Here is a 27928-nt window from a genome sequence, read left to right as displayed (position 1 = left end):
TGTGTGGTGTGTGGTTGCTGGAGAGTATTTGCTTCAGGTTGGGGGGCTCTCTGTAAGTGAGGACTGGTCTGTCTCCGAAGATCTGTGAGAGTGATGGGTCGTCCTTCAGGATAGGTTGTAGATCCTTGATGATGCGTTGGAGAGGTTTTAGTTGGGGGCTGAAGGTGACGGCTAGCGGCGTTCTGTTATTTTCTTTGTTGGGCCTGTCCTGTAGTAGGAGACTTCTGGGAACTCTTCTGGCTCTGTCAATCTGTTTCTTCACTTCCGCAGGTGGGTATTGTAGTTGTAAGAATGCTTGACAGAGATCTTGTAGGTGTTTGTCTCTGTCTGAGGGGTTGGAGCAAATGCGGTTGTATCGCAGAGCTTGGCTGTAGACGATGGATCGTGTGGTGTGGTCTGGATGAAAGCTGGAGGCATGTAGGTAGGAATAGCGGTCAGTAGGTTTCCGGTATAGGGTGGTGTTTATGTGACCATCGCTTATTAGCACCGTAGTGTCCAGGAAGTGGATCTCTTGTGTGGACTGGTCCAGGCTGAGGCTGATGGTGGGATGGAAATTGTTGAAATCCAGGTGGAATTCCTCAAGGGCTTCTTTTCCATGGGTCCAGATGATGAAGATGTCATCAATATAGCGCAAGTAGAGTAGGGGTGTTAGGGGACGAGAGCTGAGGAAGCGTTGTTCTAAGTCAGCCATAAAAATGTTGGCATACTGTGGGGCCATGCGGGTACCCATAGCAGTGCTGCTGATTGAAGGTATACATTGTCCCCAAATGTAAAATAGTTATGGGTAAGGACAAAGTCACAAAGTTCAGCCACCAGGTTTGCCGTGACATTATCAGGGATACTGTTCCTGACGGCTTGTAGTCCATCTTTGTGTGGGATGTTGGTGTAGAGGGCTTCTACATCCATAGTGGCCAGGATGGTGTTATTAGGAAGATCACCGATGGACTGTAGTTTCCTCAGGAAGTCAGTGGTGTCTCGAAGGTAGCTGGGAGTGCTGGTAGCGTAGGGCCTGAGGAGGGAGTCTACATAGCCAGACAATCCTGCTGTCAGGGTGCCAATGCCTGAGATGATGGGGCGCCCAGGATTTCTGGATCTTGGGTAGCAGACAGAAGACACCAGATCGGGGTTCTAGGCATGTGTCTGCACAGATCTGTTCCTGTGCTTTTTCAGGGAGTTTCTTGAGCAGATGGTATCATTTCTTTTGGTGACTCTCAGTGGGATCAGAGGCCAATGGCCTGTAGAAAGTGGTATTGGAGAACTGCCAAGCAGCCTCTTGTTCATATTCCAACTTATTCATGATGACGACAGCACCTCCTTTGTCAGCCTCTTTAATTATGATGTCAGAGTTGTTCCTGAGGCTGTGGATGGCGTAGTAAGAGGGACGCATATGCCTCTGACTCACAGAACAAAGCAGTTGATAGAAAGGGTCTTTGGAGATTTACTCCAAAGAAGGGCAAGCCGCAAAAAGCAAAATTGGACCACTCACCTGGGGGAGCGGAGAGACCACAACATTTGTGGTTAGCCCTCGACAAAGTACTTATGATGTTTATCTCCCTTGTGGCTTCTTTCATGATAAACAAGGTGTGACCTCTGATGGAAGCTTTTCCGGCACTCAGAGCCTCTATCCTACATGGACCATCTTTTATCTCCTAAGGTCTGAGTGGTAAATGAAAGCTTTCCCGCACTCACAACATTCATAGGGTCGTCTCTCTCCTTTCTGGATTCTCTGACGATCAATAAGGGCTGATCAAACAGAAAGAAGTTTGTTCTATCGTCCCAGCAATCCTAGGGCTCCTGGCAAGCATGGGTTCTTTGATGTCTAATAAGGTAGGAGTGCCGAGTGAAGGTTTTCCCACACTCACAGCATCCATAGGGACTTGAGCCTCCGTGGGTTATCTGGTGTGTAATAAGGTGTGAGCGCCGAGTGAAGGTTTTCCCGCACTCACAGCATCCATAGGGTCTCTCTCCAGTGTGGATTCTCCGATGTCTAAGAAGATGTGAGTGTCGAATGAAGGTTTTCCCGCACTCGCAGCATGCATAAGGTCTCTCTCCTGTGTGGATCCTCTGATGTTCAATGATGTGGGAGCGCCAAAGGAAGATTTTTCCACACTCAGGGCACATGTTTTCTCTCTCTCCCATGAGGATTCTCTTCTGGGCAGTGGTTTCCTTCAGGTCCTTGTGGTTTTCCTCACAGCTGTTGGATTCACCTACTTTCTCCCCTGGCTGATTTCCCTGCTGCCTGTCTTCATGACTCCTGGACACGCACCCTTCAGTGCTTTGTGATAATGCCCCATTCATTTCCACGTGCTCAGCATCTTTGTGATCTGGATTCTGCTCCGTCTTCTCACTCACCGTCCCATCGTCTCCTGAGACAGAGAGAGAAACCTCAGAAGCAGGGATGGAAAAGGGGAGAGGAAACCAAAGGGAATGCTAGAGAGATGGGGGAAAATATCAGGAAATGAATTCCCCCAAACTCTTTCCCATACGGGAGAGAGGAGGGGATCAACTCTATCTCCACATCCCATCCCGATGCTCAGCATGAAGGGAGATTAGGAAGTGAGCTATTGCAAAATGTTGATCAGGATGGATAGGAAGCCATGAGTGGTATCTTCTCTGAGGATACGACACCTGCTGGGGGACAATCCTGAACTTCAAGAGCTCTCAAGGTCTTGGCAGGGAATCCCAGCTGTGTCCTTCAGGCACAGACTGTATTTGAGTTGGTCTAATGGTTCCTCACCTGTGCAGCTTTCTCTCAGGATCTCTTTTTCCTCAGAGCCCTGGAAATCTGAGACCCACAGCTCTTCCCCTGGTTCCAGCTCGGCCATCACCTCAGGTTTGGAAAGTGGAAACCCTGCTCAGATGACAGAAAACAAGTAAAATCAGGTGAATTCATGGGATATTTGTCATAAAGAACATGGCTTTTTGCTTCTTTTTTTTTTAACCCCTGCTCATTTTAAAGCACAGAAATTCTGGAGCTAGCTCTCCAGGTGTTCAAAGGTACCAGACACTCTGCTTATAAGGGGATTAATTCTCCACCACTCTGCTGGTGGACACACAGCCAGATACTCCTCATCAAAGGGGCTCCTAAAACCCAGAGAAAGTAACTCCATATCACAAAAAGCCAAGGGCAAGTCACCTTGGAACTGCTTTTTACTGACAAAGACCCGCAAAGGGAATGAGATTGTCATAGGGGAACTGGGACTGGTGAGCATGGGGTTGTGGGGCTCAGCATTGTAAGGAATGGGAAGAAGTGGGGAGATCTCTGAGTGCAGTATGTCAGGAGTGTTAGGGATCAGGAAACCACATTTTGAGAAGTTAAGGAACATAGTGAGTCAGGTGTAATGGAAAGGAGCGTGAAAATCCCGCAGTGTATGGTGAAGGCTATAGAATGATAGAATCTATTATACAGCAACGTAGGGCTGAAAGGGACTTTGAGACATCATTTATTGCAGCCCATGCACTGAGGCAGGAACAAGTAATCCTAGACCATCCCTGAGAGGTATTTGTCTAAACTGTTCCTAAAAGTTTCCAATGGTGGGGACTCCACAACCTCCCTTGGAATCCTATTCCAGGGATTAACTACCCTGGTAGTCACAATTTTTTTCTTAATATCCAACCTAACTTGCCCTTGCTCCATATTTAAGATTGAGTCCGGTCTTTCAGTCAGTTTTGTACCCACTTTATATTAATTTAATCTAGACCACTGTGACACGGGGCCAGAAAGGGTTAAGCAGCTCACAGGCTCATTGACCCAGATTCAACCTTTACAGACATATTAGAAAAGTATGTAAATGGTAATTAGGCCCATTCCATGTTAGATAGACTAGAACTTTGAAATGCACACCTGTATTGTTAGAGAATGAGAGGTGATACTAATTTGATGAGTTTACTTGTATCTTAGATCAGTGCATACTGCTATTCCCAGGTGACTGGGGCAGGCATCGGACACCCCGCCACCGAAATGCCGCTGAGAAGTGGCAACGCTTGTGGGCGGTTCTCCGGCAGCCAACCTTGGCGGCGGCATTTCGGCGGCGCGGTGCCCTGCGGGTGCACAAAAATGCCCCGGCACCCGCGGGCACCACGTTGGGGACCACTGTCTTAGATGTTAGCCGTGTCAACAGACAGTTCCTGTCTATTACTCTAGCGATTGATTCAGCGATCAAAAGGTAATATTAACATTTAGATTAATCTTGGGTGAAATAATGTCGTTGTCTATATGTCTGTTTAAAGTCTGTGTCTTCGCTGTTCAAAAATAAGGAGTGAGCTCTGATGGCCGTTTCCCCCATACTCCGACCATCTATAGCCTGTCTATCCTGTGTGGATCTCTAATATCTCCTAAGGTCTGAGCGGGAAATGACTGTTTTCCCGCACTCTCATTCATAGGGTCTCCACCCTTGGTGGATTCTCTAATGATTAATCAGGGCTTCTCTATCCGAAAAGTTTTTTCCGTACTCACAGATTTCATAGGGCCTCGCGCCACGGTGGGTTCTCTGGTGTCTGATAAGGTGTGAGCCTCGCGTGAAGGTTTTCCCGCACTCCGGGCACGCGTAGGGGCGCTCGCCCGTGTGAATTCTCTGGTGTATAATAAGGTGTGAGCGCACAGCGAAGGTTTTCCCGCACTCGCAGCATTCATAGGGTCTCTCTCCGGTGTGGATTTTCTTATGTCTGATAAGATGGGAGCTTCGAATGAAGGTTTTCCCGCACTCACAGCATGCGTAGGGTCTTTCTCCCGTGTGGATTCTCTGGTGCATAATAAGGTGTGAGAGCCCAGGGAAGGTTTTCCCACACTCAGTGCATATATTTTTTCTCTTTCCCATGAGGATTCTCTGCTGGGCACTGCATTCCTTGAGGTCCTTGTGATTTTCCTCACAACCGATGGATTTACCCACTTTTCCCCCTGCCTGGTTTCTCTGCTGCCTTTCCTCATGACTCCCGGGCATGTTCCCATTAGTTCTTTGTGATAATCCCCCGTGCAGTTCCATGTGCTCAGCATCTTCCTGCTTTGGTTTCTGCTCCTTCTTCTCACGCACCATCCCATCATCTCCTGAGACACAGAGAGAAACCTCAGAGGCAGGGATGGAAAAGGGGAGAGGAAGCCAAAGGAAGTGCTGGAGAGATGGGGGGAAAGATCAGGAAATGAATCCCCCAAATTCTTCCCCAGACGGTAGAATGGAGGTAATCAACTCTGTCTCCACATCCCACCCCACTGGTCAGGATAAAGGGAGGTTAGGAATTGAGGTACTGCCACGTGTTGGTCAGGATGGGTAGGAATCCATGAGCGATATCGGCCCTGAGGATACAACACCTGCTGGGGGACAATCCTGAACTCGAAGAGCTCTCAAGGTCTTGGTAGGGAATCCCAGCTGTGTCCTTCAGGCACAGACAGTATTTGGGTTGGGCTAATGATTCCTCACCTGGGCAGGTTCCTCTCAGGATCTCTCTTTCCCCAGAGCTCTGGAGATCTGAGATCCACAGCTCTTCCCCTTGTTTCAGCTGGGACATCACCTCAGGTTTGGAAACTGGAAACCCTGCTCAGAGGAAAGAAAACAAGTGAGATCAGGTGAATTCACGGGACATTTCTCACAAAGAACACGACCTTTCTTAAACCCCTGCTCATTTTAAAGCACTGAAATTCAGGAGCAAGCTCTCCAGGTGCTCAAAGGTGCCAGACACTCCGGTTATAAGGGGATTAATTCTCTGCTGGTGCACACAAAGCCAGACACTCCTCATCAAAGGGGCTCCCCAAACTCAGAGAAGTAACTCCGAATTACAGAAAGCCCAGGGGAAGTCACCTTGGAACTGCTTCTTACCAACAGAGACCCTCCAAGGGAATGAGACAGTCACAGGGGAACTGGGACTGGTGAGCATGGGGTTGGGGGGCTCAGCACAGAAAGGAATGGGAAGGAGTAGGGAGATCACTGAATGCAGCACATAAGGGGTGCTAGGGATTAGGGAAGCACATTTTGAGAAGTTAGTGAATATAGTGAGTCAGGAGTAATGGAAAGGAGCGTGAAAATCCCCTAGTGCATGGGCAATGTTATAGAATGACAGAACCTCAGAAATGTAGGGCTGGAGGGGACTTCAAGAGGTCATTTAATCCAGCCCATGCACTGAGGCAGGAACAAGTGAACCTAGACCATCCCTGAGAAGTGTTTGTCTTAGCTATTCTTAAATACTTCCAGAGACGGGGATTCCATTGCTTTCCTTGGAATCCTATTCGGGATCTTAACTACCCCTGTGGTTACAATTTTCCCCCTAATATCTAACCTAACTCTGGCTTGCTGCAGATTAAAATTGAATATGGTCTTTCAACCAGTTTTGTACCCAACTTTATAATAATTTCATCTAGCCCCCATGTCCCTAGTTTCCCTATGAGAAGGGCATGTGGGTCTGTGTCAAAGGATGTACTAAAATTAAGCAAATCTGCTGCTTCCTTGTAATACCCTAGGCCAATAACCTTGTCAAGAAGGCAATTAGGTTGGTTTGGTATGATTTGTTCTTGACAAACCCATGCTGACTATTCCTCATAATGCTCTTATCCTCCAGGTGCGGACCAACTGAGTGTTTAAGAATATGTTCCAGTATCTTTCCAACTCTCAAAGTTAGTTTGACTCATCTGTAATTCCTCAGGTCCTCTTTGTTCTCCTTTTTAAGGATAGGTACTGCCTGTGTACTTCATCTGTCCTACATGAGTTCTCAGAGATAATCGCTAATGTTTCTGAGATTGCCTCATCTAGTCCCTGAAGCACCTAGGACGAGCTGAGGGAATTAGATATTCTAACTCAGTAGCAACAGACTAATTCCTCTGGAAAAGGAGACTACGAGAAGTAATAATAAGACTGTGTGATATCAGGGAGGGACTGCCTCAAAGATCCAAGGAGCCTGCAGAGAAGGGAGACTGTGGCTGCTGCAGATAGGAAGGGGGGAGCGAGATCCTCCAATTCCCCAAAAGTTTCATTACCAACTTAGGACATCACCAAGAGCGAAGATGTCGCCTTGTGACCGGGAGGAATGTCCGGCATCAGGATCGGTGGCTGGGGTCACAGTTTGTAGGGAATAGGGGTGTGCGTGTGGTGGGGATAGGCAGTGCACAGTGGAGAGAGAAGAATGCGAATCATAATATTTAAAAATGTATAAAATGACGTGAAAATGGAGTTTGGTTAGAATGGAGAGCAGGCTCACCGGCAACGGGGACTGGCCAAGGATTTTTTCATCATAGGCTGCCATCCCCTGCAGGTCTAGATCCCCAAAGCACCCCTGTTCCCCCCACTAACCCCACCTATCCCACTTACCAGGTGTCTCTTAGGACTCTCAAATCTTAAATTGACCCATCACTCTGGGGGGTGAAAAATCTACACCTCTGAGTGACATAATTAAGCTGACTTAAACCCAGTGTGGACTCCTCTAGATCAATGGAAGAATTCTTCCATCAACATAGCGAGCACCTCTTGGGGAGGTGGATTAACTACGGTATTGGGAGAATCCCTCCCATGACGCTAGTTAATGTCCGCACCGAAGTGTTACTGCAGCATTTGAGGAGCAGACAAGCCCTTAGTCCTGTTTCCTCAAACGCCCTGGGGTGGAGTCGGAGCTGCTCTGGAATAACGAGTGCTCTGCGTTCATTATAGCAGAGCTCCAGCTCTGCCATCGTGATCAATGGCTCCATGTCTAGTTGGCAGCCGGTATCAAGTGGAGTGCCCCAAGGGTCGGTCCTGGGGCCGGTTTTGTTCAATATCTTCATAAATGACCTGGAGGATGGTGTGGATTGCACCCTCAGCAAGTTTGTAGATGACACTAAACTGGGAGGAGAGATAGATACGCTGGAGGGTAGGGATAGGATACAGAGGGACCTAGACAAATTGGAGCATTGAGCCAAAAGAAATCTGATGAGGTTCAATAAGGATAAGTGCAGAGTCCTGCACTAAGGACGGAAGAATCCCATGCACTGCTACAGACTAGGGACCGAGTGGCTAGGCAGCAGTTCTGCGGAAAAGGACCTAGGGGTGACAGTGGACGAGAAGCTGGATATGAGTCAACAGCGTGCCCTTGTTGCCAAGAAGGCCAATGGCATTTTGGGATGTATAAGTAGGGGCATAGCCAGCAGATTGAGGGACGTGATCGTTCCCCTCTATTCGACATTGGTGAGGCCTCATCTGGAGTACTGTGTCCAGTTTTGGGCCCCACACTACAAGAAGGATGTGGAAAAATTGGAAAGAGTCCAGCGGAGGGCAACAAAAATGATTAGGGGGCTGAAACACATGAGTTATGAGGAGAGGCTGAGGGAACTGGGGTTACTTAGTCTGCGGAAGAGAAGAATGAGGGGGGATTTGATAGCTGCTTTCAACTACCTGAGAGGGGGTTCCAAAGAGGATGGATCTAGACTATTCTCAGTGGTAGAAGAGGACAGGACAAGGAATAATGGTCTCAAGTTGCAGTGGGGGAGGTCTAGGTTGGATATTAGGAAAAACTTTTTCACGAGGAGGGTGGTGAAACACTGGAATGGGTTCCCTAGGGAGGAGGTGGAATCTCCTTCCTTAGAGGTTTTTAAGGTCAGGCTTGACAAAGCCCTGGCTGGGATGTTTTAGTCGGGGATCGGTCCTGCTTTGAGCAGGGGGTTGGACTAGACACCTCCTGAGGTCCCCTCCAACCCTGATCTTCTCTGATTCTATGGTGGAGCTCTACTTCCTGTTTAAAAGTTCACTATTCTAACGGCTCTGAAATGCAGAACCGTACTTGGATTGTCTTGGCATTTGCTACTCTCCGTGGGTGCGGTTAAATTTGGCGTTATTTGAGCAAGGAGTTCCTGAGATTCCCTCCCCCAGACTCCCTCCAGAAAAGAACCTTTTTACAAAATCCCCACGCACTCACAACATTTTGCACCCGTGTAGGGATGAACGTGAGCTGATTCTCTTGTGAAACGAGGTGCTCCAGGGGGCAAGAAGTGGACATTTTCACACAAAATCATGAGCACCCCGATTCCCTCAGTGAACACTGCAGAACCTCTGGCTGCGTCAGCAGGCAGCAGCAGAGATAGGGACTGACTTGGCAGCACTACGGAAGATACTAGAGAAGTGATTAAACATACAGGGGAAAACGGAATTGTCACAAGAGTCATCTTTAAAACCTTAGGAGTCAAAATTGGCATTGGCAACAGGAAGTTGTTTGCTCATAGACCAGGGGAATGAGATACCAGTATGGGTGTTACCAGAACAAATATGAAAGGATTTAATATACTCGGTCCATGACATACTTTCAGGAGGGCATCAGGGAACAGACAAACTATGGAGAGATTAAAATCACTGTGCTGGTGGCCACAGAAGAAAAAGGATATAAGAGAATATTGTGACAATTGCTTAATCTGTGCACAAAATAATCCAACAAGCAATAAAAAATAATGCTCCCCTTTGACCCCAGAGAAATTCAGGACCAGGGTCTAGTTTACAGATTTATTTTGTTGGTCTGTTACCCAAGACTAAAAAGGGAACCAAATATTTGTTGGTCGCAGTAGATCCAGTCTCAAAATGGACTGAAGCTTTCCCAATGCTGTGGATTGGCAGCACAGGTATTCTCTTGATGGGGTTTTCCAGCAAAACTGGAATCAGATCAAAGATCTCATTTTACAGGAACTGTCATGTAAAACTATTTGTTGGCATTAGGAATAAAACAAAAGTTCCCCATTCCTTATCACCCACAGTCCTCAGGGCAGATGGAAAGGAGGACTAGACTATCAAGAAAATCGGTGTCCGTAAATGGAACAGATTGGGATAGCTTAAGTCAATTAGTTCTGATGGCAACCAGAGCTACTCCAGCCCGTGCCAGAAACCCCACTCCCTTTGAATTAATGACAGGGAGAGAAATGAAAATGCCAGGACGCTTGTTGTGGGAAACGAGTCATGCACATGTTGAAGGGATTAAAACGGATGTTTTTATTAAAAGATTTCAGAGACACCTTAAGCAAGTAAACCTGTGTGCAGCTCATGAATTGGGAAAGTCAAAGAAAAAGGCAAAGATGTATTTTGACAAGGGAATAAGAGAAAGTGATTGGAAAGTAGGAGAACTTTTGCCCTACGCGGTACCTGACCATGATGTGTGTCGTAAGTGGCCTGGCTATGAAATTGTAGATTAATTACGTTCCTCTGTGTATCAAATCCATGTTACTGGAAGTAGGTGTAAGCAGGGTCTGAACGAGCTCTCCCCTGGCCACTAGCAGGGGAGGAGAGACTGCAGGAGCAAACTGTATTTACAGGAACACACCTACTCTGCGCAGGTATCCAGCGGACAGGCGCCGTATGGCTCCAAATGATCCACTCTGGCTGGTGTTGGGTTACAAACCACTTTAGTGCTGAATGCAGGGGTAATGAACTGTTGTTATCAATCTTGTTGTCATTACTGTATGAATAAAGGGGAGCAGAACTGTGCTTACCCCCCTTTCTTACCCCGACCTCCCTCCTTTCATTAAACGTTTCTTCTTTTCTACACTCCGACTGTGCTTGCGAGTGGGGAAGTATTACGTCGTGGAGGCACCCAGGGGGTGGTGTGTAATTTTCCCAGGTTACTGGGTGGGGGCTCGAGCCGGCTCTGTGTTGTATTGTTGAAAAGGAACCCCTAGATACCGAACCCGGCTCTGGTTGCACAAGATTTATCATGCTAATCAACTTAAGTTGTTTAAGGGAAAATCCCTTCCCTCTACAGAAAATTGACATCACATAAGATACCAGGTTGCTGATCCTGGTCCTGTGGGATTGCTTGGGGTTGGCAGGGAAATTAGGGTGACCAGATTTCCTGATTTTAAAGGGACAGTCCCGATATCTGGGGCTTTTTCTTATATAGGCGCCTATTACCCCCCACCCCCTGTCCCGATTTTTCACATTTGCTATCTCGTCACCCTACAGGGAATGCAAGAGAACAGCTCCACCTCCCTCTGGAATCATTAGTAGGGATCATACTTGGAAAAGAGACGGCTAAGGGGGGATATGATTGAGGTCTCTAAAATCATGACTGGTGTAGAGAAAGTAGATAAGGAAGTGTTGTTTACTCCTTCTCATAACACAAGAACGAGGAGGTCACCCAATGAAATTAATAGGCAACCGGTTTAAAACAAATAAAAAGAAGTATTTCTTCACACAATGCACAGTCAATCTGTGGAACTCCTTGCCAGAGGATGTTGTGAAGGCCAAGACCATAACAGGGTTCAAAAAAGAACTAGATAAATTCATGGAGGATAGGTCCCGCAATGGCTATTAGCCAGGACGGGCAGGGATGGTGTCCCTAGCCTCTGTTTGCCAGAAGCTGGGAATGGGTGACAGGGAACCGATCACTTGATGATTCCCTGTTCTGTTCATTCCCTCTGGGGCACCTGGCATTGGCCACTGTTGGAAGACACGATACTGGGCTAGATGGACCTTTGGTCTGACCCAGTCTGGCCGTTCTTATGTTCATAGGAGGTGATATTCTATTTCCAGTAAGATATGAGAATGCAAATCAAATACCTTTAGTAAACTGGAGACGGAACAGCTCCACCTCCTCTGAAATAGTATGGGGTTGTTTCAGAGCCATGGTACAGACACAGCATTATAAAGGTCGAGCGTTTGGATACACGAATAATCTTTCATTGTTAATTAAAGGTCTCATCCCTATGGACTCAGGACAGGTTTTCGTAATTGTAACAACAGACGAGGAGCCTCCAGAACGTGATACAGCATGGGATGAGCCACTCTGCTGATCACAGTCACCTCAGGGAGTGGTAACCCTCATATTAGAAGAACCTCCAACTACCACACTGCACACCTGGAGGACATTCCCAGCAGAAGCTGGGACCCCAGTTCGTCGCCTTTAAGATGCCCTGATGTGGAACCTGGATCACCCAGTGGTGCACCTGCTACTTCAATACCTGGGACCTTGCTTAAGAATATCCAGTTTGCGCGCACACCTGTTGCGTTAAACCTGTCTCACTGGAACGTGGTTGGCCGTGCAAAGGGAACAAAAAGTTGCAAAAAGTAACGGCAGTAATAGATAAATTAGCAACATATCAGACAGACATTTGCCTCGCAACCTGGTATTTTTTTGAACCAGGTGTCTCCAAGAGTTAGATGGAATTGTTGGTTCTATTTTGGGTTTGTCTGGATCAGGCTTGTCAATGCAGAACAGAGCGGATTTGGAAAGCGAACCGCGGCCGGCGGGAGCCGCGATCGGCCGAACCTGCGGACGCGGCAGGGAAACAAACCGGCCCGGCCCGCCAGGGGCTTTCCCTGAACAAGTCTGGGAATCACTGCTTTAAGGGATACTGAAAATGGACGGATACCTAATCTTGCTGAAGATGGGCATTTGGTTAAATTATTGCCCACCGGGTATAAAGGGAACTTCTGTAAAGAACTTCTGTATTAGAAGTTTGGGGATCAGTGACACTCCACCCTAATCAAGGCCCGTGTTATATAAACCTTGTTCAATGAGAGAGTCTCTGTACATTTCTTTTACAGAATCTTTCCAAATACAGCTGTCTTCAACAAATTAACCCCTGCCCCTGCAGCAGATTACACAGAAGAAGAAATCTACAAGGAGCGACTGGACATACCGCAGCTGCTCGAGCTTCACCCAGCAAAACAAACATGGGGAACGCCGGCTCTAGCTTGCTGCTCTGTCAGCGGGTATCCATATGTTTGCAGGTGTGATGTTTTTGACGTTGCAATGCCGGCCTGTGGCCATGGAGGCCCTACACAGACCAAGAAGACAGACAAGCTTGTTGTCTCCTGACCGGTGGAACTCGCTAAGTGGGGACGTCCTACTGTGAAGGTGGCCTATAACGTGGAAGAACAGTACGGCAGGGGACTAATCATAAAACATTTTTATATGGTGACTGGTGAGCTGCAGTGGCCTCCCATCGAGCCGGAGGGGGAGGGACCGCTCTTTGGGCCCGAGGGGGCAGAGACTGGCCGTCACGAGGCAGGACAGGAAGTATAAAAGTTGGGCCCGAGCCAGGGAAGGGAGGAGACGTCTCCAGCCTACAGTCTGGTTGTGTTGCTCTCTGCACACAAGTCAGCGTGTTTTGGCTGGATCCCTGCTGACCCACTCCACCGCTCTTAGGGCCCTGGGCTGGGACCCGGTGGAGTTGGGTGGCCCCAGGTCCCCCTAGGCTCGTGTTTGTCTGTCACCAGCCAGAACCAGGACATCAGACGGTCTGTCATTTGCTCTGCCCTGCCCCAGGGCCTGAGCCTTAAGGCTGTTTGTCTGCCCCACCTGAGGGCTGGGGCTCCTTAAAACTACTGGATTGTGCTGTCCTGCCTACTCCTGGATAGGGGGCGGTGCCCCAGAGACGCAGTGAGGCAGAGTGGTCTCCCACTGAGCTGGATGGAGAGGGACATTTGTAGGGACCCACTACAAAGACCTTCGATGTGATGTGGCTCTTTGTGCCTCATGGGCAAAGCATAAGTGGTCAAACTTTAATTACGCCTGTCCCACGTTGTCAGAAAGAATCAGCCAAAGAAAGCCTAAGCATCAAGAAGATATTGCGAGTCATATACCAGTTTTTAACCTACATATTCCTCCATTAACGGTAAACCTAAAATCATTGTTAAATTGAACGGATACACATGTTGTCCAAATCAGCACGGACATGCATGCGGCAGAAAAGTCTTTAGAAGATCTAATACCTGATGGAGATTTTAATCTACTTATTTCTCATACAGGGAGAGGAGTTACATTTAAGGCTAGTTAAATGGAAGTAGTGTTAAGTTTCTTTATTGATTTTATTTTGTCAATTATGCAGAGTACTCAAGCAGTGTAAATCTCACATGAGCACCTTAGCTATAGCCTCAAAGAAACAAATAACTAAGTAGTTTAGTGTTGCCCTGGTTAGTTAACAATAGCGACAAGGGGGTGCCTGTTAGTACCTGTTAGTAAATATAAACGCTTTTCGTTCTTTCTTTCTCTAGATCTGATTCACTTACATATTTTAACAATCTTGGGAGCCTTCATGTCTCTACGACTCCAGATGTTCATGGAAACCATCTCCTTAACATATATCTATAATGCTGACTTAAGCACGTATAGACTTGGGAAACGAATAAGGGATGATTGTTACAACAGCTGATGTAGGCTTGGGAAATCAACAGGGAAGAATAATTGTGGGGATAAGGAGGACCCACTGAGAGAGGTTATCTTGAAGAATTGTTAGTTCTCCCGGCTGTAAATGATCATGCCTTCACACATAAATCAGGTAAACTGAGAATGTCACAGAAACGACACCAGAACGTATGTTTCTGGGAGAATATTCTTGGCAACAAGGTTTCCTTTGTCTGAAACCCTCTATAAGGATACTGATATGGGAACCGGTTGGGGGAATGAACACTGCGCAGTTCCTCTGGATGCAGGAGAGACACAGATCCAGCTCTTAGTCTGACAACAAAGGGTGGTAATGTACCTATTTCTGTCTGTACGCTGTATACTGCTGTACTAATCTCTGATTGAGGATCTTAGATTACATAATTCCAGCGGAGCCGGTTATTTCAACAATCTCGAGTCATTAACTCAGACACGCAACAGCTGCCTCATGCCTTTCACCACATGGACAGTGGCTAAACCCACCTCTGAAAACCAGGAAATGAAGAGCTGAAGCCCACAACACCTCCGCGACACTATCTTAACTTTGCCCCAAGCCCCTAGCCCGGGAGCTGGCAATCGCCACTGGGAACAGGTCGGGCAAAGGTAAACAAACTATTTAGGGAAGTGGAGGGTTCTCCATCCCCTGAAGTCTTCAAGTCAAGACTGGACGCCTTTCTGGAGAAGGATTTAGTCCAATACCAGGTATTCAGCTCAGTACCGCAGTAACTGGATGAAATTCTACGGCCTGCTGTCCAGGAAGGTCTGATTAGATGACCTAATAGTGCCTCCTGGCCTTTCAATCTATGAATCAATAAAGTCTATGAGGAAGGACTAAGAGAACCTGCCGTTGTTTGTGTCGTGTTTCACAGACGGGAATCCCAGCATTTCTCCGCATGCCCTCCGGCTGTGAGCACTGGGCCAGGTGTAGCTGTAATCGGACGGTGGAGGGAGTAGTCCTTGGGGGACGGAGGGGGATAAAGGGGTGGAAACGTTTTGCAAATCTGGGACGGTTTGGGTGCAGCGGGCTCGGTGTCGGAGGGCTGGCCAGGGGCAGGCAGCTTCTGTTCTTTATGCCAGACCTGGACCCAAGTTTTGCCTTAGCCAAGAGAAGACCTTCGACTTTGTCCTGTTCCCAAAGCGTTCTCTAGCAGGGGAGGGCAGAGGGCTGGTGTGCGTGTCATTGGCATGTCGGGGTGATGCTGAAACAGGGCAGAGTTAAGGCTGCATTATGGGGGGAGGGATAGCTCAGTGGTTTCAGCATGGGCCTGCTAAACCCAGGGTTGTGAGTTCAATCCTGGAGGGGGGCCATTTAGGGATGTGGGGCAAAAATTGGGGATTGGCCCTGCTTTGGGCAGGGGGTGGGACTAGATGGCCTCCTGAGGTCCCTTCCCACCCAGATCTTCTGTGATTCTAAACCTTCACTCTTCACTTCCTTTCCTAAGACTGGAGGGGACGGGAATCCTTACCCAGCGAGGTCACATTCTCGTAGTTCTCCTGCATGATGTCCCAGTACAGGTCTCGCTGAGCGGGGTCCAGCAGAGCCCACTCTTCCCTGGCGAAATACACAACCACCTCCTCGAAGGCCACCGGCTCCTGTAAGAGAAAGAGCCCCCCACTCAGGACCTGCTGCCCCAGTCACAACCCCACAATTCGCAGGAGCGCAGGACCAACCAAACGGAAGCTCTGGGAGGCACCCAGTCAGCAGAGTCCCGTCTGCACCCCCCTCAGAGGAGGCATCAGGATGAGGGGAGTGTGACACTCGATACCACAGGGGACAGCCCTGTAACCCCCATATTCCTCATTTGTGTATATAATGGTGATTTTGCATATAAAGCAGGCCGTGTGAGGTGTCGTGGGAAAGGTTACGATCTGCTGAAACCCACGGTTCCATCTAAATATGTGTATCCTTCATGCATATTAAGTTATGAGAACTGCATTGTATGGCTGTCACTAAAACACGCTGTGGGTTTTTGGAAGTGCCCAGATACGAGCTCTCCAGAGACGACGACACGGGAGGGTAACCAACACCTGGATGGGTGCGGAGCAAACATCACCAGCCACGGTCCAGCAAGGGAGTTACAATTCAATGACTCACTGACAGGAGACACACCGGGGAATTGCCTCCCCTGGGGACTCAGCAGTGCCCCCCAGACATGCCTGGACTTGTGTTCTCCAAGCACATGGACTCAGGGTAGAAAACAGAGCACAGGGGCCCCATGCTTGGCCCTTCCTCCTCCCCCCGCCCACGCTGCAAGTAACAAGGACGCTCACAAGACTGATGATTTCAACAGGGGAGATTGGCCCAGGTTTAGGAGACAAACGTGTGTATTAGGGACTGTAGGATCCAGTGGGGTGAGAACATCGCTTGATGTAAATACTGTCGAGCGTGATAAGGGTTAAGGTTTACACTGTGTGCTTATATTTTATTTTATATTTTTGACTATCACTTAAAAACTCTCTTTTGTAATCAATAAACCTGTTTAACGATTTATCTTTACCAGGGAGTTTGCCTGAAGCGTGTGGTGAATCTGCTCAGGTTTGCAAAGGCGGGTGTGTGTCCACTTTCCACTGATGAAGTGCGGGAACCAGTTAATAACTTTGCATTGCTCAAGAAAGGGTCTTAGAGAGTTAAGGGGGCATAGGGGTCCCAGGCTGCACCCCGGGATCCCGTCACGGGGAGAAAGAGAGAGCCCTGGTCCCTCCCCTCTCTCTGCATGGGACAGGATAGTCTCATGCTTCATAGGCTGGTACAGAACATGGAGTGCCAGGGACAGCTCCCTGGTGGGAAGCCAAACACCCACCTCATTGCCAGCTGCTGGGCGTGAGGGGATGGGGCCAAGCCCCACTGGTGGGTGACCCCTTCATATCTCCCAGCAGCCTCTGGTCAGCGGGTTCTAGCTGCAGGCTGGTAATTTCGCCAGCCCTGTCCGAGGGGGTGTTTCCTGTCCCATCAGTCGGGCCGTTTCCTCTCCCGGCCCCCAAGGGTCTGTTCCTAGAACCTAAGCCCCAGGTTAAACCAGTCCCCGCAGGTCTGTCACACCCTGTCCCCCTCCTTTCCTCCTCCCTGTGGATTTCCTGCCCCCCTCCCACCTCCGGACGAAACTCCCCAGAAGCTCCCCCCTCCTCTGGGTTTACTGCCCCTCCCGGTGCAGAGGGAACCCACCAGCCACGCCCCGATAACCCCTACCTGAGCCAGCTCCCCGGCAGCCGTCGCTCGTCCCCGTCCCCTGGGGGGCTGGGCCCATCCGGAGGGAAAGGGGGAGGTCGTTCCGCAGCCTGTCAGGGCGAGGGGGGGGATTGGAGAGACCAGCTTTAGTGACGCTCCCAGCACCTCCCGCAGGCTCCTTCCCCGCAGAGAAACGTTCTAGGCGCTCCACCTCGCAGGACACCGACGTCGCTTTATTGCGGCGCGGACCCGACCCTTCCCACCAGGGCTAGCCCCACCGAGACCCTTCAGCGTCCCCCAGGGCAGCACGTTCCCCGGCAGGCCGGGATCTGGGCCGAGGTGGGGGCTGGATAAAATCTGTCCAGTGCTGAGACAGGAACTGGAGCTGAGCGGGTCTGGGAGCTTGTGACCTCCCTTCTCACTTGCTTCTCCTCTATTTCTCTCTCCCCTCCCTCTGGCTGGGGACTTCGTTCCTGTCTATTCATGGGGGCCTTTGCTTTCCTCCCCGTGCTGCTGCCATTCTGGATCCAATCTCTGGGCTTCGTCCTCGTCTCTACTGAGCACTGGAGGGGTTTTAGTCTCTGGCTATGACACAGACACGGCAGGGAAAGGGTGACTAGGGAACAGCTGTGAGCTGGATTCTGAAGCTGGAAAGATTTTTGAATTGGGGGTTTATGGGAACGAATCGTTCCTTGGCTCAGTCATAGAATCATAGAATATCAGGGTTGGAAGGGACCCCAGAAGGTCATCTAGTCCAACCCCCTGCTCAAAGCAGGACCAAGTCCCAGTTAAATCATCCCAGCCAGGGCTTTGTCAAGCCTGACCTTAAAAACCTCTAAGGAAGGAGATTCTACCACCTCCCTAGGTAACGCATTCCAGTGTTTCACCACCCTCTTAGTGAAAAAGTTTTTCCTAATATCTAATCTAAACCTCCCCCATTGCAACTTGAGACCATTACTCCTCGTTCTGTCATCTGCTACCATTGAGAACAGTCTAGAGCCATCCTCTTTGGAACCCCCTTTCAGGTAGTTGAAAGCAGCTATCAAATCCCCCCTCATTCTTCTCTTCTGCAGACTAAACAATCCCAGCTCCCTCAGCCTCTCCTCATAAGTCATGTGCTCTAGACCCCTAATCATTTTTGTTGCCCTTCGCTGGACTCTCTCCAATTTATCCACATCCTTCTTGTAGTGTGGGGCCCAAAACTGGACACAGTACTCCAGATGAGGCCTCACCAGTGTCGAATAGAGGGGAACGATCACGTCCCTCGATCTGCTCGCTATGCCCCTACTTATACATCCCAAAATGCCATTGGCCTTCTTGGCAACAAGGGCACACTGCTGACTCATATCCAGCTTCTCGTCCACTGTCACCCCTAGGTCCTTTTCCGCAGAACTGCTGCCTAGCCATTCGGTCCCTAGTCTGTAGCGGTGCATGGGATTCTTCCATCCTAAGTGCAGGACCCTGCACTTATCCTTATTGAACCTCATCAGATTTCTTTTGGCCCAATCCTCCAATTTGTCTAGGTCCTTCTGTATCCTATCCCTCCCCTCCAGCGTATCTACCACTCCTCCCAGTTTAGTATCATCCGCAAATTTGCTCAGAGTGCAATCCACACCATCCTCCAGATCATTTATGAAGATATTGAACAAAACGGGCCCCAGGACCGACCCCTGGGGCACTCCACTTGACACCGGCTGCCAACTAGACACGGAGCCATTGGTCACTACCCGTTGAGCCCGACAATCTAGCCAGCTTTCTACCCACCTTAGAGTGCATTCATCCAGCCCATACTTCCTTAACTTGCTGACAAGAATGCTGTGGGAGACCGTGTCAAAAGCTTTGCTAAAGTCAAGAAACAATACATCCACTGCTTTCCCCTCATCCACAGAGCGAGTTATCTCGTCATAGAAGGCAATTAGATTAGTCAGGCATGACTTGCCCTTGGTGAATCCATGCTGACTGTTCCTGATCACTTTCCTCTCCTCTAAGTGCTTCAGGATTGATTCTTTGAGGACCTGCTCCATGATTTTTCCAGGGACTGAGGTGAGGCTGACTGGCCTATAGTTCCCAGGATCCTCCTTCTTCCCTTTTTTAAAGATGGGCACTACATTAGCCTTTTTCCAGTCATCCGGGACTTCCCCCGTTCGCCACGAGTTTTCAAAGATAATGGCCAAGGGCTCTGCAATCACAGCCGCCAATTCCTTCAGCACTCTCGGATGCAATTCGTCCAGCCCCATGGACTTGTGCACGTCCAGCTTTTCTAAATAGTCCCTAACCACCTCTATCTCCACAGAGGGCTGGCCATCTCTTCCCCATTTTGTGATGCCCAGCACAGCAGTCTGGGAGCTGACCTTGTTAGTGAAAACAGAGGCAAAAAAAGCATTGAGTACATTAGCTTTTTCCACATCCTCTGTCACTAGGTTGCCTCCCTCATTCAGTAAGGGGCCCACACTTTCCTTGGCTTTCTTCTTGTTGCCAACATACCTGAAGAAACCCTTCTTGTTACTCTTGACATCTCTTGCTAGCTGCAGCTCCAGGTGCGATTTGGCCCTCCTGATATCTTTCCTACATGCCCGAGCAATATTTTTATACTCTTCCCTGGTCATATGTCCAACCTTCCACTTCTTGTAAGCTTCTTTTTTATGTTTAAGATCCGCTAGGATTTCACCATTAAGCCAAGCTGGTCGCCTGCCATATTTACTATTCTTTCGACACATTGGGATGGTTTATCCCTGTAACCTCAACAGGGATTCCTTGAAATACAGCCAGCTCTCCTGGACTCCTTTCCCCTTCATGTTAGTCCCCCAGGGGATCCTACCCATCCGCTCCCTGAGGGAGTCGAAGTCTGCTTTCCTGAAGTCCAGGGTCCGTATCCTGCTGCTTACCTTCCTTCCCTGCGTCAGGATCCTGAACTCAACCAACTCATGGTCACTGCCTCCCAGATTCCCATCCACTTTTGCTTCCCCCACTAATTCTACCTGGTTTGTGAGCAGCAGGTCAAGAAAAGCGCCCCCCCTAGTTGGCTCCCCTAGCACTTGCACCAGGAAATTGTCCCCTACGCTTTCCAAAAACTTCCTGGATTGTCTATGCACCGCTGTATTGCTCTCCCAGCAGATATCAGGAAAATTAAAGTCACCCATGAGAATCAGTCCACACCTGGCATAGCAGCTAACTAACTATTCATTCACAAGAGGCCCATATACAAAGTAATGCCCTCTTCCCCTTCAGAAAATGAATGATCTAGTCTGACGGTTCTCAAGCGTTTGCTTCCCCAGGTGACTCACGACACGGCCCATCTTGTTGCCTGAGATATTATCACTTTTGTTATGAGCTAAAGCAGCGGTTCTCAAACTGCGGGTTGGGACCCCAAAGTGAGTCATGACCCCCTTTTAATGGGGTCACCAGGGCTGGCTTAGACTCGCTGGGACCTGGGGCTAAAGCCCGAGCCCCACGGCCCAGGGCTGTAGCCGAAACCGGGGGACTTCAGCCCTGGGCGGCAGGGCTCAGGTTACAGGCCCCACCCGGGGCAATGGGGCTCAGGCTTCGGTCCCCCCACCTGGGGGTCGTGAAGTCATTTTTGTTGTCAGAAGGGGGTCACGGTGCCATGAAGTCTGAGGACCCCTGAAAGCAAAGTCTCTCTCTGCCACTTTTATCCTTCAAGGTCCCCTACTCTTGAAACACCCACCCACGTTACAGAGACGCAGCCTTGAGACCCACTTTATTCTTCCTTTCACAGTCCACGTAAGGGGATCCCCCTGCCGCCCCCCCACAAAAAAACCTGACTTCAAATAAGGGGCCACCAATGTGAAAAGTGTGAGACGCACGGACACGCACTCGAGCAGCTCACATCTCATTCACAATGATCCCAAAGACAATCTACGACTCTCCTCCCCTTTCCAGCCAGTTTCTGTACACGGGAGACCAGCCCCATCTCTCCTTCAGGGCCAGGGTCTATTCAGGGTAGGGCTGGGCACCCGCGACTCTGCTGTCCCCACGTTCAGTCGCTCATTAAAGCGCTCAGGCTCTTCAGGGTATGGAGCTTTTATTCGTGTCTCACCGTCTCTCACACCACGCCGGGTGTTGCTCCTCTTCCCAAAGGGAACCACCCCCCTGAGATCCGGATTCGCTCTGAATCCCCATCGGACGTCACAGCAGGAGCGAACCGGTCACGGGGCTCACCCGGCGTCACGTCGTTCCACCCTTTCCAGGGGCACATGGGGGCTGGAGGCGGCGCCCCCCTGCCGCGAACATGGTTATTGGTGTGAAATCTCCCCCCGGCCCGTCAGAGACGGACACGTACCTGCGTCGCTCCCCAGCTCCCGTCGCAGCGTCTCTAGGGGAAGGAGAGGACGGGAGAGGTGAGGATTCGGGCCCTCGCGTTCATAGAGAAATCCCCATTGGTTATTAATGTAACTGCTTTAAACTACGGGATGGTGACACAGACCGAGGCCCACAACGCAGCCGCTGCGGACAGAGCCAGCCCCACAGGGCGACTCCATGGGGAAGGGCGACTCGCGGAGCTGGGGCTGCGAGATGGAGCCCGGGGTCAGTGACATCCCGAGAGTCCCCGACTCCTCCCCAGGGCCAGGGTCGCTCTAACCAGAGGAGACGCCACCCCCAGACTCCCACTCACCTTTGAATCCCCGCAGGACCTGCTGCAGGACGGCCCTTGTCAGAGAGAAATCGCTGAGTCTCCTCTCCAGCTCCGCAAACCCCGGCTCCGGCTCCCGAAACGCCCCGTCCTCCCTGCCGGGGAAAGAGGGAGGGGTGAGAAACGGGCCCGGATCCCCAATCCCTGAGCCCAGCAACCCCCAAACTCCAGCAAACCTGGATCTGTGCTTTGCAGCCCGAGATGGGCACTGTTATAGCGAGTCACCTGCCCTCAGCTCTGGGCTCTCCACAGAGATGGGACACGAGGAATGGAGACGGGCTCGGGAGCTTTCTCTGGGACACTGGTTCTGTGGGGTGCAGAGCCACCCCCGTCTGCTGGGTTACTCCAGGAACAAGGGGCACCGGCACTGGGGTTACCAGGAAAGGAAGGAGACAGGGACCAAAGGGTGGACGTGTCTCACAATCGCACTGTGGCGCCAGACAGATGCTTCGCAGGGAATGAGCCTGGGCCCTTGAATGCCAAAAGCCCAGAGCCCTTCCATGGAAGCTGTAACCCTGGGGCGTCCACCTCGTTTGGCGGGGGGGGCCGTATTCGACTCCCTGGGGCGGTCAGCGGGCCCGGGCGTCGATTGCAGACTCTGTGCACGGCTCCGTTCAGAGCAGGGCCCTCACTGCCCTCAGTGGGACACCCAGGCACAGATACCGAAGGGGGAGTCTGCCCGTCGGAGAGGAAATAACCTTTTCGTTACCTGTATTCATCAAGTCACACTCAGCATCGCGCCGTGGGGAAGTAGCCCCATCCCGCGCCTGCCGGGGCTCCTGCTTTCCCCTTCCTTCCACCCTCATTTCTCCATTTCTCTCTCTCCTTTGCTCTCCCCGCCCTACAGAAACTCGCCGTTCCCACCCCTCCAGGGCTCCACTCCCCGCTCCAGCAGCGACCGGCCAAGGCCTGCAGACAGGAAAGTGTCCTTGTTTCAGCTGACGCTCCAGTGAGACGAACGGAGGAGTTCACACCCGTCTGAGCCAGGGCTTCCGGCCGCTGGCAGACCCCGAAAGACAACAGCGTCCCCGGCTGCACGCGGGAGGGGTTCTCCCCAACCACGAGGCCCAGAAACTTACGCTAAAATGGAAAGCGGAGATTCTCCACACCGGGAGGTGGCCACAGACATACGCCAGACAGGCCGGGTCCGGCCCATGGGTCCGACAGCCCTGGTGGGACCCCAGGAGCTGTCGGGGAGTAACAGGCTCTTCCCCCTCGTGAGGCAGCCACGAGGGGAGACCTGATCCCAGGCACCAAGCCGGCGTCTCGCACTGCAGGGGCGGGGGAAGCTCCGGATTTCGTGCCATTTCCCAGCATAACTGAGCATGGGGGGGGGGTGAAATGGAGCCGGGGACTCACCTGCTGCCACTGCTCCCGGCACCCTGGAGAGGGAGCGAGAGAAGAGACAGTCACGGGGGGGGTGTCCCAGGCAGAGGGGCCACCGTGGGCGTCTCTGGCGTCTGGGGCATTTCAGACACTGGGGTTCACGTTCAGAGAGCAGCTGCTGCCCCCCGGGAATCCCTGCTGGGACGTCGCCATCGGGGAGGCACTTTACAGGAAGACAATATTTCTCCGCCTTGAGAGTGAAATTCCCACTCGGGCTGAGAGCCCCGCAAGTCCCCTGGCCCCATTAAACCCGTTCGCCTGGGGTGGCGAGGGGCCTTAGGCCTGGCTCGGGGCCTCGGCATGGCAGGGAGGGGACGTCACCCTCCAGCCCAAATGCAGTTAGACACTGGCAGGGCATTTACTGCGTGACCTTGGTCAGGGCTCTGCCCCTCCCTGTGCCTCAGTTTCCCCCTTTGTCCCATAGGGATAATTGCCCCAACCCCCCTTTGTAAAGTGCTTTGGGGTCTGGGGCGGAGACGCTCCTCCAGGAACGCTGCGTGTGATCATTGCAACGACAGCCTGACCTGCAGGGGTTGGCTCAGCGGCGGCCCCTTCTCTCCTCCCCGCTCCCCGAGCAGGGAAATCTCCCGGGACCCTCGGCAGACGCCCGCATCCCTTCTCTGGACAATGGCTCTCTCCAGCTCTTCCAGCCGGGACAGCAGCCGCTGCTCCTGCTCCGCCAGAAACCCTCGCAGCTCCCGCCACTCCCAGACCATCTTCTGCCTCTCGGCTGCCGTCCGGCTCTGCAGCCACAGGGAGAGGGCGGGGGGGTACCGGGGGAGAACCATAAATGCCCCTCCCGGCGGGTGGGGGGCTTATTTCCCAGAGCGCGGGATCTCTTGCGCTGGGGGATGGGAAGGTTATTTACCCCGGGAAGGGTGGACGCATCAGGGCAGGGGTGAGCTGTACATCGCTCATGGGGGGGGACTGTTCTCCCCAAAACCTCATCCGATTGCCCTGGGCCAAACTCTCCATCTCCGCAGCCCACATTTCCTCCCCATCCCCCCGGGTGCGGGAAAGGCTCCCCGGTCACTGTGACACGCAGACAGCCCGTGGGCAGGGGCTCTGGGCTCGCACAGACGGACCCGCTCCTGCCCAGCGGCCTCCTGCACCCTGCGGGCACCGTGCCACCCCCGGGTCGGACCCTGGGCTCCGGTGGGGACGGGTCCCTGGCTGAGGCTGGCGGGCCGGGCCCTGCATTCGCCGTCACTCGGGGCACCGGGATCCCCGGCGAACCTGGGCCCTGGGCACCTACCAGCAGCTCCTGGCTTTGCCGCTGCTCCTCGGCTTTGGCGGCTTCTCTCTCTTTGCCCGGAGGGGCCCGACGCTCTCGGGGGGGCTCCTGGAAGAAGCGGGGGGGGGGGGGGGTTACAAACCGCTGCAAACGGCCTCACAACTGCCCGATTTCAGGGCCCGTCCTGCCTTGCAGACGCCCGAGGAGAGTCCCTGGGATGCACTGGGGCTCGTTCAGCCTCAGCCAGGAAGCTCCGAGGGGCTGGTGAAACGGGGAGCAGGTTTCCCAGAGAAAACACAGGGCCCCTGGGAGAGGTGACAGGGGTGCAGCCCGGCTCCCCCGCCCCCCGCAGCCCCCCATGTCCCCTGCGCCCACCCACCTCCCAAGCAACAAACTTCCGACACTGTCCACAACTTCCTCCCCGCGAACTGGCCCCCGGCCCCACTCACAGCCCTCAATATTAGCATCAGTGCCGGATCAGAACATGGACCCCCCCCAAACCCCAGCTCTGTCCCTCACTGACACCCCAAAACCCCTAGCTCTGTCCCCCCACTTACACCCCCCAAAACCCCCAGCTCTGTCCCCCACTGACACCCCCCAGCTCTGTCCCCCCCTTACACCCTCCAAAACCCCCAGCTCTGTCCCCCCACTTACACCCCCCAAAACCCCCAGCTCTGTCCCCCCACTTACACCCCCCAAAACCCCCAGCTCTGTCCCCCACTGACACCCCCCAGCTCTGTCCCCCCCTTACACCCTCCAAAACCCCCAGCTCTGCCCCCCACTGACACCCCCCAAACCCCCAGCTCTGTCCCCCCACTTACACCCCCCAAAACCCCCAGCTCTGTCCCCACTGACACCCCCCAACCCCCAGCTCTGTCCCCTGCACTGACACCCCCCAATCCCCAGCTCTGCCCCCCCACTTACACCTCCCAAACCCCCAGCTCTGCCCCCCACTGACACCCCCCAAACCCCCAGCTCTGCCCCCTGCACTGACACCCCCCAATCCCCAGCTCTGCCCCCCCACTTACACCTCCCAAACCCCCAGCTCTGTCCCTCACTGACACCCCAAAACCCCCAGCTCTGCCCCCAAACTGACACCTCCCAAACCACCAGCTCTGCCCCCACACTGACACCTCCCAAACCCCCAGCTCTGTCCCCCCACTTACACCCCCCAAACCCCCAGCTCTGCCCCCCACTGACACCTCCCAAACCACCAGCTCTGTCCCCACACTGACACCTCCCAAACCCCCAGCTCTGTCCCCCCACTTACACCCCCCAAACCCCCAGCTCTGCCCCCCACTTACACCCCCCAAACCCCTAGCTCTGTCCCCCCACTTACACCTCCCAAACCCCCAGCTCTGCCCCCCACTGACACCCCCAAACCCCCAGCTGTCCCACACACACTTACACCCCCCAAACCGCCAGCTCTGCCCCCGCCACTGACACCCCCAAACCCCCAGCTCCAAACTACTCCCACCCCCAGCAGCCCCACGACCCCCAGATCCACGCCCCCCTCCCCGGCACGGCTCTGACCCCCAGATCCACCCCCCCCGGCGGCCCCCATCCCCGCGCCCCGCGTGTCCGCCCCACGCGTGTCCCGCCCGGACGCACCGCGCGGCCCCCGGCCCCGGCCATGGCCCCGCCGCCGCGGACGCACGAAGGGCTCCGGGAGGAAGAGGCGGCTCCTGCCCGGGCCTGGCCCTGCCCCTGCCGGGGCGGGGTGAAAATCCGGGGGGGTGTTTTGCTCCCCGGCCGCGGCTAAAACCGGGAAAGAGGCAAATCGCCCTGGGGGGGACCGGATGGAAACCAGGTTTGGAGACGACTCAGGCAGGCTGGAAATGGTCCGCGCCGAAGAGACGAGAGGAAAAAGTGAGAAAGAAAAATCCCAAGGGAGGCATCACCGTGAGCAGCAAAACTGGACACACAGGAGAACAGAGACCGGGATAAACCCTAAGTCCATCCATGGCTACGAGCCCCGCACGGTGTTTGCGGAGGGTGGGGATGGATGGCAGGAGGGAGATCTCACTTAGGGCTAAAGCTACAAGGAGTCCAGTCGGAAGAACCCGCCTCGTGGCACCTTAGAGACGAACAAATGTATTTGAGCATAAGCGAAAACCCACTTCATCAGATGCATGGAGTGGAAAATACAGGGGGGGAGATTTCATGTTCTCTGTGTATATAAAATCTCCCCCCCTGTATTTTCCACTGCATGCATCTGATGAAGTGGGTTTTAGCTTATGCTCAAATACATTTGTTCGTCTCTATGGTTTACATGAAATCTCCCCCCTGTATTTTCCACTGAATGCATCTGATGAAGTGGGTTTTATCTCGTGAAAGCTTATGCTCGAATAAATTTGTTAGTCTCTAAGGTGCCACAAGGACTCCTTTTCTTTTCACCTTACCTGATCACTCTGGTTACAGTGTGTATGGTAACCCCCATTGTTTCCTGTTCTCTGTGCATATAAATCTCCTCCCTGTATTTTCCACTGCAGGCATCTGATGAAGTGGGTTTTAGCTCGCAAAAGCTTATGCTCAAATAAATTTGTTAGTCTCTATGGTTTACATGAAATCTCCCCCCTGTATTTTCCACTGCATGCATCTGATGAAGTGGGTTTTAGCTCGCGAAAGCTTATGCTCGAATAAATTTGTTGGTCTCTAAGGTGCCACAAGGACTCCTTTTCTTTTCACCTTACCTCATCACTCTGGTTACAGTGTGTATGGTAACACCCATTGTTTCCTGTTCTCTGTGTATATAAATCTCCCCCCTGTATTTTCCACTGCATACATCTGATGAAGTGGGTTTTAGCTCATGAAAGCTTGTGCTCAGATACATTGGTTAGTCTCTAAGGTGCCACAAGTCCTCCTGTTCCTTTTGTGGATCCAGACTAACACGGCTGCTGCTCTGAAAGGAGTCCGGTGGCACCTTAAAAACTAACGGATTTATTTGGGCATAAGCTTTCGTGGGTAAAAAAACCCCCCCGCCGACTTCTTCAGATGCTAAACCCGCAGCCCCTCCGCAGGTCACATCAGACAGAGGAGCTGCCGTGACCAGCCACTGGGATGCCCTGGGAGGCCCATGCCGAGAGGTGCTGTCTGGGGGAGGGGAAATAAAAGAATCCCCTCGCCCTATTTTTGCAAACACAAGTGTCTCAGGCCCTGGGGTAACCGTTACCCCCTCTGCCCCTGCCTGGGCCGGGTTTTACCCTCTGGCAGCGCCTCACCCCTGGGCTTAACCCCGGCTCCTCCACCCCCATCCCTGGTCCCACCCCAGAGCCCACTCCCCAGCCCAGACCCCCACCCCCGCCCCAGCTCAGAGCCCCCCTCCTGCTCCCCAAACCCCCTCCTGGAGCCTGCACCCCCACCCCCTGCCCCGGCCCGGAGCCCCCTCCTGCAC

At 52.3% G+C, this 27928-nt stretch overlaps 4 protein-coding genes across 8 annotated transcripts in view; 2 read left to right on the top strand and 2 right to left on the bottom strand.

Moving 5' to 3' along the window:
* The window catches only part of LOC102934530 (zinc finger protein OZF), a 1287564-nt gene that overhangs the window by 538914 nt on the left and 720722 nt on the right, over positions 1 to 27928 (top strand).
* The window catches only part of LOC102930400 (zinc finger protein 501), a 1110025-nt gene that overhangs the window by 511031 nt on the left and 571066 nt on the right, over positions 1 to 27928 (bottom strand). The gene's annotated exons all lie outside the window — the stretch shown is intronic.
* The window catches only part of LOC102940718 (zinc finger protein 3), a 107592-nt gene that overhangs the window by 7042 nt on the left and 72622 nt on the right, over positions 1 to 27928 (top strand). The gene's annotated exons all lie outside the window — the stretch shown is intronic.
* Positions 1102 to 26228, bottom strand: LOC114022610 (zinc finger protein 436). 4 transcript variants are annotated; one of them, XM_037887350.2, is made up of 12 exons: positions 26146 to 26228; positions 24556 to 24642; positions 23825 to 24043; positions 23274 to 23296; positions 21897 to 22009; positions 21564 to 21596; positions 17285 to 17373; positions 15564 to 15690; positions 5415 to 5528; positions 4457 to 5044; positions 2738 to 2851; positions 1102 to 2366 (listed from the first exon to the last, which is right to left on the bottom strand). In XM_037887350.2, exons 1-12 carry the CDS (start codon positions 26167 to 26169, stop codon positions 1786 to 1788), a joined length of 2112 nt encoding a protein of 703 aa, XP_037743278.1. In that variant the 5' UTR covers positions 26170 to 26228; the 3' UTR covers positions 1102 to 1785. The 4 variants fall into 4 exon arrangements, with proteins under 4 accessions (XP_037743278.1, XP_037743282.1, XP_037743281.1 ...); XM_037887354.2 differs by lacking the exon at positions 23825 to 24043; XM_037887353.2 differs by lacking the exons at positions 24556 to 24642; positions 26146 to 26228 and having other exon boundaries at positions 22994 to 23296; positions 23825 to 23949.

Source organism: Chelonia mydas, chromosome 28 (genome assembly GCF_015237465.2).
Source record: "Chelonia mydas isolate rCheMyd1 chromosome 28, rCheMyd1.pri.v2, whole genome shotgun sequence".
Classification (NCBI taxonomy): Eukaryota; Metazoa; Chordata; order Testudines; family Cheloniidae; genus Chelonia; species Chelonia mydas.
Note: the sequence above shows the minus strand (reverse complement) of the source record. Positions and strands in the feature narration are given on the sequence as shown.